The following is a 16,660-nucleotide window of genomic DNA, read 5'->3' on the forward strand; positions in this document are numbered from 1 at the left end:
TGTACCTTATGTGGAAAGGATCTGGGAAAGCCAAGCATGTCCACGGTGGGGTGTGGCAAGGATCAGGGCAGACAGGCTCTAAAATGGAGGCAATGTGTCCAGCTAGTTCAGGGAGGAAAGTCAGTGCTACTCAAACATGTAGCTGCAAGGCACAACAGAGATCAAATGTCACAGTGTCTCTGCTGAAACAAAACTGAAATGCTTTTGGTTCTACAGAATGGTCCACCTTCTATCCACAGTGGTAGAATAAATTGAATACTGTAGCAGGAACCACAACACAGAGTACTAATTACTATAGGATCACGGCCTGTAGTAGGACTCAGAAACTAGTCTCGGCCATCAGTTTACTCTGTGAGCCATCCTTGGGGCCTCTGGTGTCCTCTGGGGGAGGTGAGGAAAAGCAGGGCAGGGGGAGGGCTGATAATAATTCCTACCCTCTCTGGGCTTCCGGGACTGCTGTGAAACTCAGCAATGTAATAGATGAGGAAATATTCCAGTAACTCCCAATGCTTTACTTAAAAAAATTTTTTGATGCCCCATTCCTCTGTCTACAGACTTCAAGGAAGGAAAAAAAAAAAAAAAACAAGCAGGAAACAGACTATGGAAAACCAGGCATGGAACTGAAATTTTTGCATCCAAAATAAACTTATTTTTTAATTCAAGTTTCCACAATCTCATTTCATTTCATTACTAATATATAATTCTGTGAAGAAGAATTTATTTTTAACAGCTGAAGATCAGTTTCAGATAAATTCAAGCAACATGCCTTAAGTTACAGGAAGAGCTGAGACTCAAACCCAAGTCTGAATAGCTCTAAGGACAAACCTCCAGTCCCTACAACTCAGTTTCCATCTGATGGGTACCATTCAGTGAACGGTAGCTGCCATGGCCACTCTGGGACCTTGGCTCTGCCGCCCATTACCACGATGCTGAGAGAGTCCCCAGGGAAGCAGGGTACCACATGGCTCTGAACAGCTTGGCCCCAAGCAGCACCAGAAGACTCCCCAGCTCCTATCTCACACCCAGTTCTCCTACAACTCCTCTCAAAACCTGCCACTGATTTTTCCAGTTTGGTGGGAGGAAATGCAGAACGGGGTTGGGGGAGAACAAAGCAGTGTCTTAGTACCAATGCCCCAGGCCTTGCGACCTCAGGTCTCACTTCCTCTGACTTCAGGTCTGTGGTCTCTAGGAAGCCACGTCTCCCAGAGAGAGAAGATGGAGTTAGCAGTGGCTGACAGACAGCGGTGGCAGAGGCAGCCCCGTCACAGTCTCCCTGGAAGATGGCACTTCTCTGTGACAGCGGTGGCAGAGGCAGCCCCATCACAGTCTCCCCGGAAGATGGCACTTCTCTGGGGTGGACCCTCGGGATGATGCTGATGTGACATTTTCACCCCGCAGGGTAATGCAGCTGCTTCCAGCCATGACCCTGTCACCAGGTAAAAGCCTCAAGAGAGGCCCTGCCCAGGGCTGCAAGAGGGCATGGGGCGATGGGCAGGGCTCCTTGCCTGCCCTCAGAAAGCCTGATGGTGAGGCATCAGCCCTCAACACAACAGATCCATCCTAGTTCCTCCTTACCAGGTCTCCCCGTCTCCCTGCAGTCAGAGCTCCCAGATATGCTGTGCCCAATTCCTTGCTAAGCACTCTCCAGATTCTCGTCAAATCTTCACAAAAACATTACAAAGTATGTCAGCCCTATTTATTATTGTCTCCCTCTTACAGATGAGGACACCAAAGAGGTAGTGACACACTCAAGGTCACACAACAAGCAAGCTGCACGACAGGATTATGACCCCAACCGTCCAAGTTCAGAGCCAAAGTACTAAAAACCTGAGTGTCTCCCGTTGACCACCACTGCATTGGCCCCATCTCAGGGAGGAGGTCTGGTCCTACATCGGCACTGCTGGCTCCCCTGGCCTACAAGATGGGTGTGGCCCACGAAGCACACTGGGCAACGCACAGCAGCATTTCCTACCCTAACCCCCAAGCAGGACTGGCCTCATCTCCACCATGCCAAACATGTGCCCAGTCCCTCAGCCACGGTACCGGCAACCCCCTCGACTCCTGGAGGCCCGGCCCAAAGGACTTCTCTTCTGTAAGATCCTTTGCGTGGATCTCCTTGGCATTCACAGAGCTCGTTGTATAGAACTTAGTTTTTTTAAAAATTTTTTTTAAACTTTTTTTTTTTAATATATAGAACTTATTAAGGCACCCATGTTACACACTTCCAAGTCTGTCTTATCCAAGATTTCCTTGCAGTACAAACCATGTCTCATTCATCTTTTCAACCTTCACTTCCTAGTACTGGGCAGAGAAGCATTAAAAAAATAATAATAAAAAAATAAAACTCATTGACTAAATTACTCTTCATTTCAAAATGAATAAAATTAAAGCAAAATCAGTGACCAAGATCTCTAAGCTCTGATTCAAAGTCTGTGCATCTGTGTGTGTACACACACACACACACACACACACGAGTCCTGGAGCTGGGCAGGTTCGGCTTCTCTCAATTATCTATTGAAGCAGACCCTTCGCCGAGGTCCACAGGAAACAGCCCCAGCTGGACAGGGGACCTGACACAGCTGGTCTGGAAACTCCCACATTGGGGCAAGTATAGGGTGCTGAGGAAGCACCGAGAGGCCCGACTTCCCTGGAAAAACTACAGTCAACAGGAAACACACAGGAGGGATGGCTGGCTCTGGAGACCCGGACACGTGCTCCTGACCCTCTCCCACCAGGACCAACCAGCCCGGACAAGAAAGCCTCGAGGGCACCTGCCTGGGCCAGCCTGTGCCATGGGCTTCCTGGTCTACTCCTCAGAACAACCCAACCACACAGCCGCAGGCGTCGAGCTCCAGGCAGCTTGTCCCAGTGCTGCCGCCACCTCTTTGTCGAGTTGGCTACCTGCCCATCATCAAACCATCACTCAGAACTGTCATTGTGTTTCAGTTTCTTTGGAGTCAAGGATCTTCCCATCTTTCAGATGCCCTGGCATTAAGAAGCTTCCTACTGACAAGCCAACAGAGGTGTGCTCAGCCAGCATTTAGAGCATGGTCATATTGTCTCCCCCTGTGGACAAATGGCCACAGTGACCCTTGACCATACAACGTCACCAAATACAGGCTGAACTATCGTACCCTGGAAGAGAATTAAATGAAAAAGTGTGGAGCCAAGGCTTAGACAGGACGAGGTGGTCCTGGGATGCCAAAGAGGTCCTTCCCAGTAATGTCACAGAATGTCAGGGCTTCTCTTCACAGAGGGACTGGGGGGCATCCCAGGGTCCCCACACGCTTGCAGACCAGCCCTGTACAGACTTTCATTTCATCATCATTTATAAGCTGGAGTGGTACTCCTGACCACCACCCACCCCTTCAAGGCCTTTGTGCGCATTAGCCAATAAAATAGGATGAAAAGCTCTTATAGCACTCAGCAGGAAGTCTCTAATTGCTTTTTATATATTTATGTCAGTATCTGCAACATAAAAAGCTGAACACCAATCTGGTTCCTGTCATACCACCAAGACAATCAGACAGCACCCAAGCACTTCCCACCTCCTTTCCTCTTTGAGCCAAACACCCCATTCATTTCACGTGGTAGCGACAGAGGTCACAACGAACACAACCAGGCCTTACCCAAGATCACACTGCACTTTTAGGAAATCACAGTCGCTCCTGTAGGCCTGTGGACACCTTGAGCATAGCAGAATACCTCTTGGGCAGGCTTTAGGCACTGCACTGTACCTTTGCAGGGTCAGTAGGCAAAGTCAGGCACCCAGGCAAGAGGCCTGGTGACAGGAGACTAAGCTGGTAGGCAACTCGAGAGTGTGCAGGAGGCGGCTGCAAGGATCAGAACCCACCAACAAGGTGGGCCTGCGTTGGACAGCAGTAAGGCAGGTCTCCACAGGGAGGTTCTATTTTCAGGGTCTAAACTCCACACAGGTGTCTAGTAGCATTTCTGCCCCAGGCCCCTTCACTCTGGGCTCACAAAGCAAAGCACCAGGATGCCTCAGTAGCCTCTGCCTCCATCCAGGTGTCTCAAACCCAAGCTAACCAAGGAAATTACTAAGTCTGAATACTTCCAGGTGACCTGCCCTAGGGGTCCCCTATCTGCCTTCACCTCCCTCAGGACCCGAAACACTTCAAGATTGGATCATGGCCTCTCCACATTTCTTCCTTCCGTTCAGGCTCCAACTCACAAACAAGAAGAGCACAGCCAGGAGTCAAATGTGCAACACCGCAGCCCTGATGCTGTTCAACATGACGGACTGATAGGTGGAGAGACAGGCTGGGACCAAAACCGAAACAACACAAAAACCATTTCCCAAACCTCCTCCCTTCCAGTATACCCTCACCCTCTCCTACAGCCACTCACACTCCACCTTCCTCAGCATTCCCAGTTCAAGGTCGAGCAGCCTTGGTCTATTATTGTTACAATTAACAACAGGTCATTTAGTGAACAGCTACAATGTATCAGACACATTTACAATGTGTCAGGTGTTGTTGTTTCACACCAATTACCTCATTTAATCCCCAGAGCAACCCTACATGGTTGCTGCATTATCACCCTCATTTTACAGATGGGCTAAACAAGGTTCAGAAAAAACAGACTAGTCAAGCATCACAGGCGAACACACAGGCTTCAAATTCAAACTTGCCTTCAAGCACTGCGCTACAGTTATTGCCTCCTGGGCAGGAGCGTGGCTTAAAATGCTGCCTATTACTAAGAGATTTCTATCTGGGAGCCTCCAGTCAGTGCCACCAACTCCGGGAGCTCCACAGGAGGCTGGGCCAGCAGCGTGATGTCTGCACGATGTTCCCAGGGCTGCCTCGGCTCTCCGACATCTGTCCTTGCCCCACTTCGGAATCCAGCATCGCTCCAGTCACCAGGAGGGTCTCCCAGGGGCTGCCAGGGCACTAGGATGGCAGCTGCAGCATAGCTGCAGTTTGCAGTGAGAATGACTGCCTTACCACAAAACCTTCCTTCCTCCCCAACTCCTCGCTCATCTGCACACATGCTCACCAGATTCGAGAACATCTGAGGGACCCTCTCCTGGAGTGTCACTTCCTGACCCCCCTCCTCCACGTGGCCTGGGTTCTAACATCAGTCTCTGTGGGGTCCCTGCAGGAAACAACTCCACCAACTGGGGCTGTGGAACCATCATCTGTTCACACCGGAGGCCCCAGATCAGGGGGCAGAGCCCAGTGCCCATCCGGCCACAGCTCGGGCACGTGCTGCGCTAACGCTCTGAGAGGTCTGGGGTTTTTCAAAATCCCCCAACTCCCTCCTCCCGCTAGAGACCTGCGCCAAAGCAGCCAAGGCATTGAGGCAGGAAACCAACGGGGGAGCCTCAACTAGCTCCCTGCAGCCACCGGACACAGGACACAAAAGGCTGGAGCCCAAATGGGCTAGGCGCTGGGCAGAGGAGAACCTGACGCCCAGGCACTGGCGCTGGCCTGTCAGGAGCCCAACTTGAGGCGGGTGCCTCCGAGAGCAAGGAGCCCCTGCACCGGCCTAGGGCGCCTTCCCACCCACTCAGGCCTCCAAAAACGCAGCTTTGGGACAAAAGCAGCAGCAAGAAAACGCGGCCTTGTCTCAGGCTTCTTTAAACCAAACAGTACCCCCTTCCTCTCCCTCCCCCAAGGAGTGCAGCAGGCCCAGCCCAGCTCCCAAACCGGCCCCCAACATCTGCCTAAGTTTTTTACTCAGGGGATTCAAAGGTCCCCTGGCAAGGCAGAGCCCGGCCTCGGAGCCCAGGGCGTCCTGCACAGAGCGGCCAGGCGGTGACCCTCGGGTCCAGCCCCAGGTTCGCGGGTTGGGTGGGCGCAGCTGCCCGGGCTCCCCTCGCTCTCCACCTCCCCCCAAGACGCCAGGATCCAGCCTGCCGGGATCTTTAGGCCTCAGGGCACGGCGCCCGGAGCACTCCTCGCAGCCAAGGGAGGGGGGGTGTCCCGTCAGGTGACCGAGGATCCGGATGCCCCCCGCTCCCGGTGACCACCCGAGCGGAGGCGGGGGCGGGCCCGTGGGGTAAGGAGAGCCCGAAGTTTGCCCAAGTGGCCGGGGCGGGCCGCGGGAGCCCCGCCAGCCTCGCGCACTCAGCGGGGACGGGGGCGGCACTTACTGGCCCCCTCGATCTTGTCGGCGCCGCGGCTCCACGTGATCTGGCGCGTCTCCAGCTTGACCTGGAAGGTCTTCCGCTCGGGCCGCTGCGACTTCTTGGAGTAGAACAAAGTCATGACGGTGCCCACCTCGAGGCTGCGGCAGAGGTGCAGCACCTCGGCGTCCGAGGGCGCGCCGGGACCGCAGCCATTGGCGCAGGGGGACCCGGCGCCCGCCATGGCTCCGACGCTGGGGGCGACGGCGGCGCAGACCAAGAGCAGGAGGCGGCGGCGGCGGCGGCTGAGGTGGCCGGCGAGCGGGACCCGGCGGTGGCTCCTGCGGGCGGACACGGGGCGGGCTCTCAGCACCGGGGGCGGGACGGCCCGAGGACCCGCCCCGCCCGCGCGCCAGGAACAAAGGCGCCCGCGCACCCGTGGGGAGGACCCCCGCGCCCGGCCCACCGCGCCTGCGCCCCGAGACCCCCCGCCAGGCCGCAGGCGGGGGCGCGAGGCGCCGTGGCACGCCCCGCGGCCAGCCCATCCGCGCGTCGCTCGGCCCCGTAGAGCCTCCTCACGCGCCCCCGGCACGGTGCGGGACCTCCGCCGGCCCCGCCCACAGGCTGCAGGCCCGCGGCCGACCGGCCGGTCAGTCAGGCGCTCACGCACGGGCGACCGCGCGCCCACTGTCCCGCACAGGCCCGGCGGCAGCCTCCACGCCCCGAGCGCCTCCAACGCATCGGCTCGGCGCTGGAGGGGTGCACCGCGCCCCTCGGGTCCGCGCAGTCCAACCCATTACCTGGGCGAATTGCCCGGCGGAGGGAACCGAGCCAGGCCGGGCCGCCTCACACCCGCGGCGGCGGCGGCGGCGGGTCCTCGGCGCACCCTCTCGGGGGAGGACTGGGGGCGGGCCCTCCCGAGGATTGGCCAGCGGGATCTGACGGACAGCGTATCTATGCCTCCCCCCCCCCGTCCCCCGCCCGCGCAGGGCTGGCCCGCAGGCCCCTCTTGCGAAGACGGAGCCCGCTTTCGTCGCCCCTGCGTAGGTCCCTTCTCTGAGAAGCCTTGCAGACGTGAGCATCCCGGCGCAGGCCCCGTTGGAGCCGCGCCTGCATTGTCTGGAGGCCTGGGCTGCGTGCGGCCCCCCGCAGCTATATCCCTGTCCCTCGCTTCTGCGCTGCCCACTGTCTTGCGCCCATTCCACCCCCCCCCCCCCGACAAGCAGGACGAGCAGGGTCAGATCCCCCGGAGGCCGGCTTAGGCCCTGCCTCACTGACCACCTCCCCCTGCAGGTGCTCTCCGACCCCGCTCTGTGGCCACCAAAGCTTCTCTTCCCCTGAACTGGATCCTGGGCCAGTGCCCAAGGCGACTTGACTTTCCCCCTCTGCCTTTACATCCAACTGTCCGCACCAGGTACCACCTAACACGCCTGTCTCACCCGTCTCCTCACACGACCCCTCATTCGTTCTTTCAGAACGTGGCACCAAAATCCTCGAGATGGCACGAGCCAAAAATCTGGCAGGTAACCTTGATTCTCCTTTGTGGGGCGGCTGTCCACTGAGGCCTGTCCACTCGCCCTGCAAGGCCATCAGGCCGCACCTCCTTCCACCTGGCCTGTCTACCCTCAGTGGTCTGGCCTGCATCTGATCTTTATGCTTTAATCTTTTAAAGGAAGTTAGACCAGGATCGCCTACCTGTGACCCACAGTCCTCACCCACTGGGTGGCACAGCAGGCTGTGTCTGAGCTGGCCCCTGCCCGTCTCCCGGCTGCCTTACTGCACCTTCAGTCTCCCATCTCCAAGCAGGAGGCCTCTGTCTTGAATAATTGGCCTTGTTCATCTTCCTGAGTGCTGTCAAAATTGAGGACACCTGTGGTCACGGCATATCCGACACCCGTTGAGCCACGGCGTTTGGTTGGCTGCTGCTGGGCAGGGAACCACTTACTGCATTTCAGAGATGAGAACTCCAGAGAGCATCTAGCCCATCCCAAAGAGGATCCAGGTGAGCGGGGGTTGGTGAGTATAGAACGTGTGCTCAGACAACCCACCCAGGTGGACAGTGACCAGTGCAGTACCTAGGGCTTGCTAGGGAGGTAACGTGTGGGGGTAAGTGGACCCTCAAGTGTGGCCCCTAAGGAGCTCAGACTTCAGCGTGCCATTGCTAGTAGCCTTGTTACTTAAGGGGAAGTGGGTAACTGAGATGGACTGCCACCTAGTGACTGGTCTTTGAAGTGGAGCCTGGTCCTGTGCTCAAAGGTTTCCAGGGATGTTGGGATGTTCGCACCTGATCATCACAATTATCCCGTAATCAGGGACGCTGACCTCCAGCTTACTGATGAGATAGTTGAGTGGTTCTACCAACTTACCTGGAAGCCACATGACTCACAAATGGGGATTTGAACCCATCCAGCTGTTTGCTGCCTCACAGGCTTAAATGAGTCCTGGTGGCCAGCATTCAGTGGGCATGAAGCTAGATGGCTACTGGCAGAGCAAAGTTGGCATAACACGAGTGGTTGGAGTGTGGGTTGCATTGGCTTAAGCTGACTGTGCTCCTGCCCTCTCTGCAGCGCCTGAGCTGCTCTGTGCCAGTTCTCAGCAGTGTGAGAACAGTAAGGAGACATCCCTGTGGCTCAGCCGAGACCAGGTGAGTTGTTACAGGGTGTTGGAGAGAATTACTTTCCAGGTGGGGGTAATGGCATTCACAAAGGCTTGGGGGCTAAGAAGTTGTTCAGTAAATGCTAGATTTTTCAGTGGAGAATGTGGGCGAGGGGTGATGAAGCCAAGTAGGCAGGTGCTGACTGGAGCCCCTCCCTGCCTGTCTGGTCTTGTCCATGTTTCCAGGAAGCACGTAGGTGCTGTAGCTCTTGTTGAGCTTCCTGTGCCAACTGCTGTGCCCTACAGGCTGTGACACAGCTTTCAAGTCTGTTTTCTGGGGAGTTTCCCAACTTGTGGCCCCAAGCTTCCGTGCTTTTACTTGTGCCTCAGAGAAATCCCTGCCAACACGAGCTTGGATTTTCAGTTTGTTGCCAGGCCTTTAGTCTGACTAGGGCCCCTTTCCTCCGGGGACTTCTGGGCCAGCATCCCAGGCCTCAGGTGCCTCCTCCCATCAAAGGCAGTTCAGGAAAAGCAGGACACACACAGGGTGTGGCGGGTGTGGGCTTCCCCCAGCTCAGCCTGTATCAGGGTGTGTGGGTGTTACTGCCATTGCCTGCAGCTGTAGTCTGAGAGGCACAGCCTTGCACCCACACAAGACACATGCCCGTGACATCATCAGGGCTCGCCTTGCTTGCACCTCTTTCTGCTAACACTCTTGCTTCAACATGCCCTGGCCTATATCATGCCTATGCCCGAAGCCTGGGAAGGAGTTCTAGCCCTCTTGTCCTGACCATGTGGGATTGGCCTCACAACTGATTTTTACTAACCACTGAGAATAAGTCTTAGCACTTAGTAAGTGCTGCAAACCTTTGTCCAGTTTCATTTCTCCATTAGTTACAACCATGTAGACAAATATTCCCATTTCACAGATGGAAAACTGAGGTCCAAAGACAGAAATGCCCAAAGTCACACAGCTAATAGGTGGCACAGATTCAAACCCAATATGACACTCAAGTTAGGGCTACACTGCCTGTGTATAAACGAACACGTGGTGTTGTGTAACCTCTCGCTGCCCCAGACATCCCTACCTGATGTCTTTTCTGCTTCAAAGGAGTCGCAAGTTAGGTTTTTTGGCTTTTTTTGTTTTGTTTTGTTTTTAGGAAGCAGACTTCGTTGTGCCTATGGGCTTAGCACTGTGAAAGGTGAGAAGGCACAGGGAGAAATTATATAATACAGGACTGATGACAGTTTCAGCCAGCGTCCCAGAGTTCTCTTGTCTAGCAATTGCCTGGCAGTTAGTTATTTTTAATATTTATTTTTATTGGGAAGGCAGATTTACAGAGAGGAGACACAGAAAGATTTTCTATCTGCTGTTTCACTCCCCAAATGGCCACAACTGCCAGAGCTGAGCTTTCTCTGGCTCGCCCATGTGGTGCAGGTGCAGGGTCCCAAAGCTTTGGGCCATCCTCTACTGCTTTCACAGGCTATAAGCAGGGAGCTGGATAGGAAATGGAACAGCTTGGACAAGAATCGGCACCCAGATGGGATCCCAGCACGTGCAAAGTGAGGATTTAGCCATTGTGCCACAACACCGAGCCCTGAAGTTTTTTGTCACCACTCTTATCTGGAGGGGTGGGGGTGTCTGGGTAGCACCCCACTCTGCCCACCACATATGTCCAGACCCTGAAACATTGAAAGCACTTATAAAGAAAGAACAAAGGGCCCAGTGTGATGGCTCAGTGGCTAAATTCTTGTCTTGTACACACCAGATCCCATATGGATATTGGCTTGTGTCCCAGCTGCTCCATTCCCCATCCAGTTCCCTGTTTGTGGCCTGGCAAAACAGCCAAGGATGGCCCAAAGCCTTGGGATCCTGCATCTAGTGGGAGACCTGGAAGAAGCTCCTGGCTCCTGATCAGCCATTGCAGGCACTTGGGGAGTGAACCAGAAGATGGAAGATCTTTCTCTCTCCTATCTGTAAATCTGCCTTTCCAATAAAAATCTAAAAAAACAGAACAAAAAAATTGTTCTACAGAAACAATGGACTATGAAATTTTAAGGACTATAAGATGTTTACATAAGCTAACATAGCTGTGGTGATGGAGGATCCAGTCTGGCTGAGCTTCCTAGTAGCCAGAGCAGTTAACTTTCTATTGTGATAACCAATTCCTTAAGATAAAAATTTACCCTGTGGTTAAATTATCAAAGAAGTTCCTCACTTGGATGCTTACCTGACTGAAATCATTGAGAAATTTTCTTAGCAGTTTAGTTGACATATCTCAGTGCCTCACGAGTCCTGTTTTCTCTTGCTTAAGGCAAACTTCAAGTCTGGCCCAGCCACTACCAGAGACTTTGCTACCTCCATGCTGATGGACCCAGAGGGTCCCCAGCTGGGCTACAGACATCCTTCCTTCCTTCCTCTCTGGGCAGGCTTCACTGAAGAGAGGAGGAAACCCTGGACAATCATGACCCAGGAAAGGACCACCCTGCTTTCTTCTCACTTTCTTCCAGCAAACTTGCTGATGTGGCCTCTGGAGCACTAAGTACAGTGGTATCAGGCCAAGTCTGCCCTCCAGTAGCAGGCACAGAGATGCCTACATCCCAGGATGGTTTAATGGGCTGAGGGCTCAGGGAGCGCTAAGAAAGGACACCTCACTTCCACTAAATCTGTTGGTGGCTGTGGGGAGAAAAGTGACAGTATTTATGCTGGAGGACATGACCACTCCAAACATAGGGCGAGCTGTTATTTTCATGATGATGTATTTGGAGGTGTTCTGATGGGCAGGGGGTACATTTTAAAAATTTTAGCATTTTTAGGGATTCATGATTCAAATGCCTTCACAGAAGTTTCAGTTATTTATGTACCAAAAATGTTTTTCTCTCACTTGTAGTAATAAATTCAGCTCTGTACATGAACCTTGCTTTTCCAGCGTGAGAGCCACTTTCCAAGTCATTTAATTTCTAAAAGCGTATCACCTTTACTGTCTTTAAAAATCTGCTTTGAGGAATGCACATAAAAACATCCATTTTAAGTTGTAAAGTTTGATAAGCTTTGACAAATCCTTCCTGTAACTTCCACAGACTTTAGAACATTTTCATCATGCCTCTGCTAGCAGTCTGTCCCCAGATCCTAGCAGCCACTAATTTACTTTGTCACTAAATTTAGCTCTGCCAAGAGTTTGATGTAAATAGTCAGGTATGTGTGCATGTTACTTTTAGCATGTTTTTGAGATTTAACATTGTTACAAAGAGAATACTTTCTAGAAAATTATTATTTGAAGGGTAGAGGCAGATATTCCCCCTGTTGATTCACTCCCCAAATGCCCACAACAGCCAGAGCTGACCCAGGTCAATCTGAGTCTTTCCCTTGAATGACAGGGACTGAGCTCTGAGCCATCACTTGGAAGACATTGGCAGGAAGCTGGCATTGGGAACAAAGCCAAGGCTTCGATCCAGGTACTTCAATATGGAATGCAGGCCTCCCAAGTGGCACCCTTACCAAAGCACCAGCACCAATTTTTTTTTTCTTTTCAAATGAGTATATGACCTGTCATTAGACATAATTTAAACAAAAATAACTTAGCACAACATTAACACAGGATTTCTCCCCCATTTCTTCCATAAATATTATGTCTTCACAATCCCTTATTACTTTATGTAGCTTCAAAAATGATAAACTGCCGGCCACTGTTTGAACAGTCTCACAGTAGCCTTACCTGTACTGATCCAAATCCTGGTTCTACCACATTATTCATGAACACTTGCATTTTTCTAAGATAGGTACACATATTATAAATTAACTAGTAATCTTTAAAGCTCATTTTTCATAATACTTAGGATGTGAGTAATTATGTATTAGTTTGTGCTATATTTGTTTTTGCCTTTTTTACTGATTTTATCATTGGCTACTTATAAATATCCAAAACTAGCTTCAGTGAGGTAATTTCAGGATAATGTTTTCTTGAAAGTGATTTTCAGTTCAAAGCAAGTTCAGTGTCTCATTACTTCAGGGAATTTTTTAGGTTCTAAAAGATGTCAACTTTTCTCCTGTATTTAGTGCGGTATTTAGAGTGACTTCACAGTTGGTAACTACCGGATGTGGAAATGAGAATGACACGGATGATGACTACTGATTTCTGGTTGGGGGGACAGCATAGCTTAGAGAGCTTGGAGGAACAGGATCTGGAGATTGAGGTACCTTTGGGTTAGCAGCGTATCTGGAGCTCCAAGAATTCAATGCTGACGATACAGGAGTCATCACCCTCAGGTGTGAGAAGAATCAGGTGGTAAGCCAAGAACCATGGCACCTAAGGAAGGTCCTAGTAAGAGATGACTTAGCGACAGTTCAATTTAAAAAAAAAGTGTCTAGTATCATAAATAGCTTAAAGAAAGATGCAGAAAGAATTTGTTTATTGATTTTGGTCACTTAGTCATTGGTAATTGTGGTCAAAGGAGAGGGAGGGAACTAGGGGCAGCTGGGACAGAAGCTAGCTGATGTGGGTGGGGAATGACTGGGTGGTGTTGATGACTCATGGCAGGTGCTAGTTTGTGGAATGAAGGAGATGGAAGGGCTGGTGGCTACAAAGGGTTGAGGGTTGGCTGGTTGTGTGGTTTTGGTTTTTTTTTTTCCCCATTTGTTTGTTTGTTTTCAGTTGTAAATATGGCAGGGGCCTGAGCTGGATTTGGCAGCTTATGACAAGGACAGCAGACAAGACTTGCAGACCAATCGCAAGAGCTGAAGGAAGTGGAGCCAAGGCTGCACCACGTGTCTGGTACAAATAACAGACAGCCACTCCTGTTGCCCCACTGCTGGAGTAAGGCATCATGGAAAGACCTCACGCATATGGCCTGTGCTTGCGGGCACAGCTGGAAGTGAGATTTTACTCCTGGCTCCAGGTTCAATCTTTCAAGTCCTTTCTTTCCAGCCTCTTTTTTCTTTTCTAATCTTTCCTGCCTCTTTTCTTATCCCCAGGAATCAAGACAGCCTCCTGTTCTCTGACTTTGCTCTCCTGCTGACACTTCCCAAGATGCCCTTCACAGATGTACTGACCAGTATACCATGCCCTGTCCTTGGAAGACCAGAGAACAGTATTTGCAACCTATCAGTAAGACTGTCTGCCGGCAAAAATTCCTGTTCTTGATTTCTAGTTGTAGACAAAGGTTTGTCCCCTGTACTTCTCAAGTACCAATCTGATTTATCTTGTTGCACAGCTGCCCACCACAACAATCAATTGGGCACTAGAAGAACCTGTTGCTATTACTTATACAGAGTCTAATAGCTATCTAAACATCCTAGAACTCAGTCACGTGGCTATGATGCCTTGCTCCAAAGCAATGATGGTTATCTTCTGGCCAATGAAAAATAAGCTACCAAGGGTCTGTAGGGTTCCCTGCTGTGAGCCTGTGCCTGGCTCTAGGAAGAACCAACACCATCAGTAAGATGGATCTCTCTCTGAATACATGCTGGCAAGCTAAACACTAGAGCTTTCTTCCTCCCATTTCATCCAAAGACCTCACCATCCATCCTCAATTCAACTCACAGGTATAACTGAGGAAGAGGGAAGGAACAATTTTGATAGGACACAGCCACGCAGGTACCTGGAGCACTGGGAAGTAGTCACAAACTGCTCCCTTTTTAAACATATTCCATCCTGCAACAAACACGTCTCCTACACCAAACTTAAGATAGTTCTTGTGGATTTTCTGCTTCACCCTCATTTTCTGGGCCTGTCTTTAACTAGAGCTGTGGGCTTTGGATCCCTTTCACCTCATATCCATAGCAGAGAAGATGCAGGCTCCATCTGCTTGGGGAAAGGAATTTACTTTCCTGATCTGAGTGATCATATCATATTACAGACTTAAGTGGCAGCCCAAGGGTCCTAATTCTGGTTTGGGTCCCTTGGTAACAAAGAGGCAGACACTAATTTTCCGTTAAGTTGTAGGAATTTATTTTAAATAACCTACAGTTGATTAAAAGGGAATTCATGATAAAAATAGAAGATACTTGAGGAAAGATGTGGGAAATGGACTCTGCACACACGCTAAACTAACAATGCCTCTAAAACTAATGATTATAGCAAAAAAATGTCTTCACATTAAAATTCTGCTTTTTATGGTTTTTTTTTCCATTTTTTACACAATTACAAAAGAAAAAATAAAAGCCCTAAAATCTTGATTATTTTTCTTTTTTTTTTTGGACCAAATACTCATTTTCCTCTAAATTACTGACCTGTGGAACTTTTCATATCATAAATTCTTTCAAGACTGGGGTTTAAAAAGAAAAAGATGGACATCTTAAAGGGTACAGAGAATGCTGAGAACAAAGAATGATGGGAAAATGGTTTCAGTCACTGATTATTTCATTATCCTTAGACTCACTCGCCCTTCACCCCTCCCCAACCCCAATCTACACGATCTTTAAGATCAAGAAAAAGGTTTAAATATTTTAAAATAATTAAAAAGAAATAAAAATTCACATTTAAAAAGGAACACTCAAGTCAGGAAATATTTTCCCATCATGCTTTTCTGTGAATAGGTGTCTGAACCAAAACACTGCCGATGTCACAAACGGCTTCAAGTTTAATGAAAACTGATTCCCATGACAATACAGAGTGACAACTCTAACAGGTGCGCTGGGTTTTTGTTCTACTTAATTTTTAATTCCTGAAATGGGGAAGAGGGAAGGGAAGTTAGGAATTCATTTCTATTAAAATATAGAAGTTATTGCAAAACCCTAACTGTAAAAACGCACCAATGTAATCGGACTTCGCATACAGTAGCTAAGAGAATCCAAACGTTTCAGTGAAACAGTGAATTTGGCAGAATGCTGACAAATTCCCATCCACTTGCCCTCTTGAAAATAAAAACAAAATTCAAAACAAATCATACAGCTAGAATTTTGATATCTGAAATATTTTTAAATAAGTTGTCCATAGGACAACTGGCTCAGCTCTCCCTTATAATATCTCCAGGCTTATCTTTTTGCAAAGATGGTCTGTTAAGACTTGTTGCCTCTCTCCCTCAAGCTGGAGGGCGAGTAAGGCTCACAGTTGATCCATCTTCCCCAAACCACACTGTTCCTTTTCACAGCACCCTGTCCTTTGAGACTGGCTAAAACTCATAGTCCTCATCAGCCATATCAATAGCCCAGGCAAACTTTTCCCTCTGGGTTTTGTTGTAAATTTTCTCAATCGGGACACCCCATTTCTTGCACCTGCAGACAAAGGAGAAAAAAGCCATTAGTGTGGTTCATAAGCAATGGCCCAGACTCAAGATGCAGGTTCAAATATGCCATACATAGCTCTTACACAACAGACCTTAAATCTGTACCCACAGCCATACTCTTAACCATTGTGTCATAGACACTGCCTCTAAAAGGTAACCAAGAGACTGGCATGGTGGCATAGTAGACTAATAATGACTGCTACGCAGCTCGTGTCCAGGCTGCTAAACTTGTGATCTGGATCTCTGCTTGTGGCCTGGGAAAGCAGCCGAGGATGGCCCAAGTCCTTGCATCCCTGCACCCACGTGGGAGACTAGAAAGCCTCTGGCTTGCAGCTTTGAGTCAGTTCAGCTCTGGCTGTTGTGGCTATTTGAGGATGAACCAACAAATGGAAGTCCTTTCCCTCTGTCTTTCCTCTTTCTAAATCTTTCAAATAAAAATAAAATAAATAGGGCTCGGCAGCGTGGCCTAGTGGCTAAGGTCCTCGCCTTGATCCCATATGGCCGCTGGTTCTGGTCCCGGCAGCTCCACTTCCTCTCTATCTCTCCTCCTCTCAGTGTATCTGACTTTGTAATAAAAATAAAATAAATCTTAAAAAAAAAAAAAAATAAGATAAATAGGTAACCAAACCTATAATATCAAACTAAGCAAAAAGGGTAAAAAGATCTGGATGGAACCTTGGATTTAGAAGAATGGGTGTGACAATTCACATCCTCCCCAAGGGTCTTGTTTCGGATATGACTGCAGGACTGTGT

At 50.1% G+C, this 16,660-nt stretch overlaps 2 protein-coding genes and 1 long non-coding RNA gene across 4 annotated transcripts in view; 1 reads left to right on the plus strand and 2 right to left on the minus strand.

The window, feature by feature from the left end:
• PLCG1 (phospholipase C gamma 1) overlaps positions 1–7,013 on the minus strand; it is a 32,421-nt gene extending 25,408 nt beyond the window's left edge. Inside the window, exons 1-2 of one of the 2 annotated variants that reach the window (XM_004585810.3) lie at positions 6,889–7,013; positions 6,116–6,429 (exon numbers count right to left, since the gene is read on the minus strand). In XM_004585810.3, coding sequence (XP_004585867.1) covers positions 6,116–6,332 — 217 coding nt within the window. In that variant the 5' untranslated portion in view covers positions 6,333–6,429; positions 6,889–7,013. Of the gene's footprint in view, positions 1–6,115; positions 6,673–6,888 lie in introns of those variants that run through there. The other variant, XM_058679221.1, reaches the window with a different exon arrangement.
• A 345-nt stretch (positions 7,014–7,358) lies between these two features.
• Positions 7,359–13,770, plus strand: LOC131482973 (uncharacterized). Its single transcript, XR_009247450.1, has 3 exons — positions 7,359–7,611; positions 7,895–8,090; positions 13,656–13,770. It is a non-coding gene; the product is annotated as an uncharacterized LOC131482973 (long non-coding RNA).
• Positions 13,771–14,607: 837 nt separating this feature from the next.
• The window catches only part of TOP1 (DNA topoisomerase I), a 76,604-nt gene continuing 74,551 nt past the window's right edge, over positions 14,608–16,660 (minus strand). The window contains exon 21 of the mRNA XM_004585809.2: positions 14,608–15,896. Coding sequence (XP_004585866.1) covers positions 15,794–15,896 — 103 coding nt within the window. The 3' untranslated portion in view covers positions 14,608–15,793. The remainder of the gene's footprint in view (positions 15,897–16,660) is intronic.

Source organism: Ochotona princeps, chromosome 22 (genome assembly GCF_030435755.1).
Source record: "Ochotona princeps isolate mOchPri1 chromosome 22, mOchPri1.hap1, whole genome shotgun sequence".
In the NCBI taxonomy this organism is placed as follows: Eukaryota; Metazoa; Chordata; class Mammalia; order Lagomorpha; family Ochotonidae; genus Ochotona; species Ochotona princeps.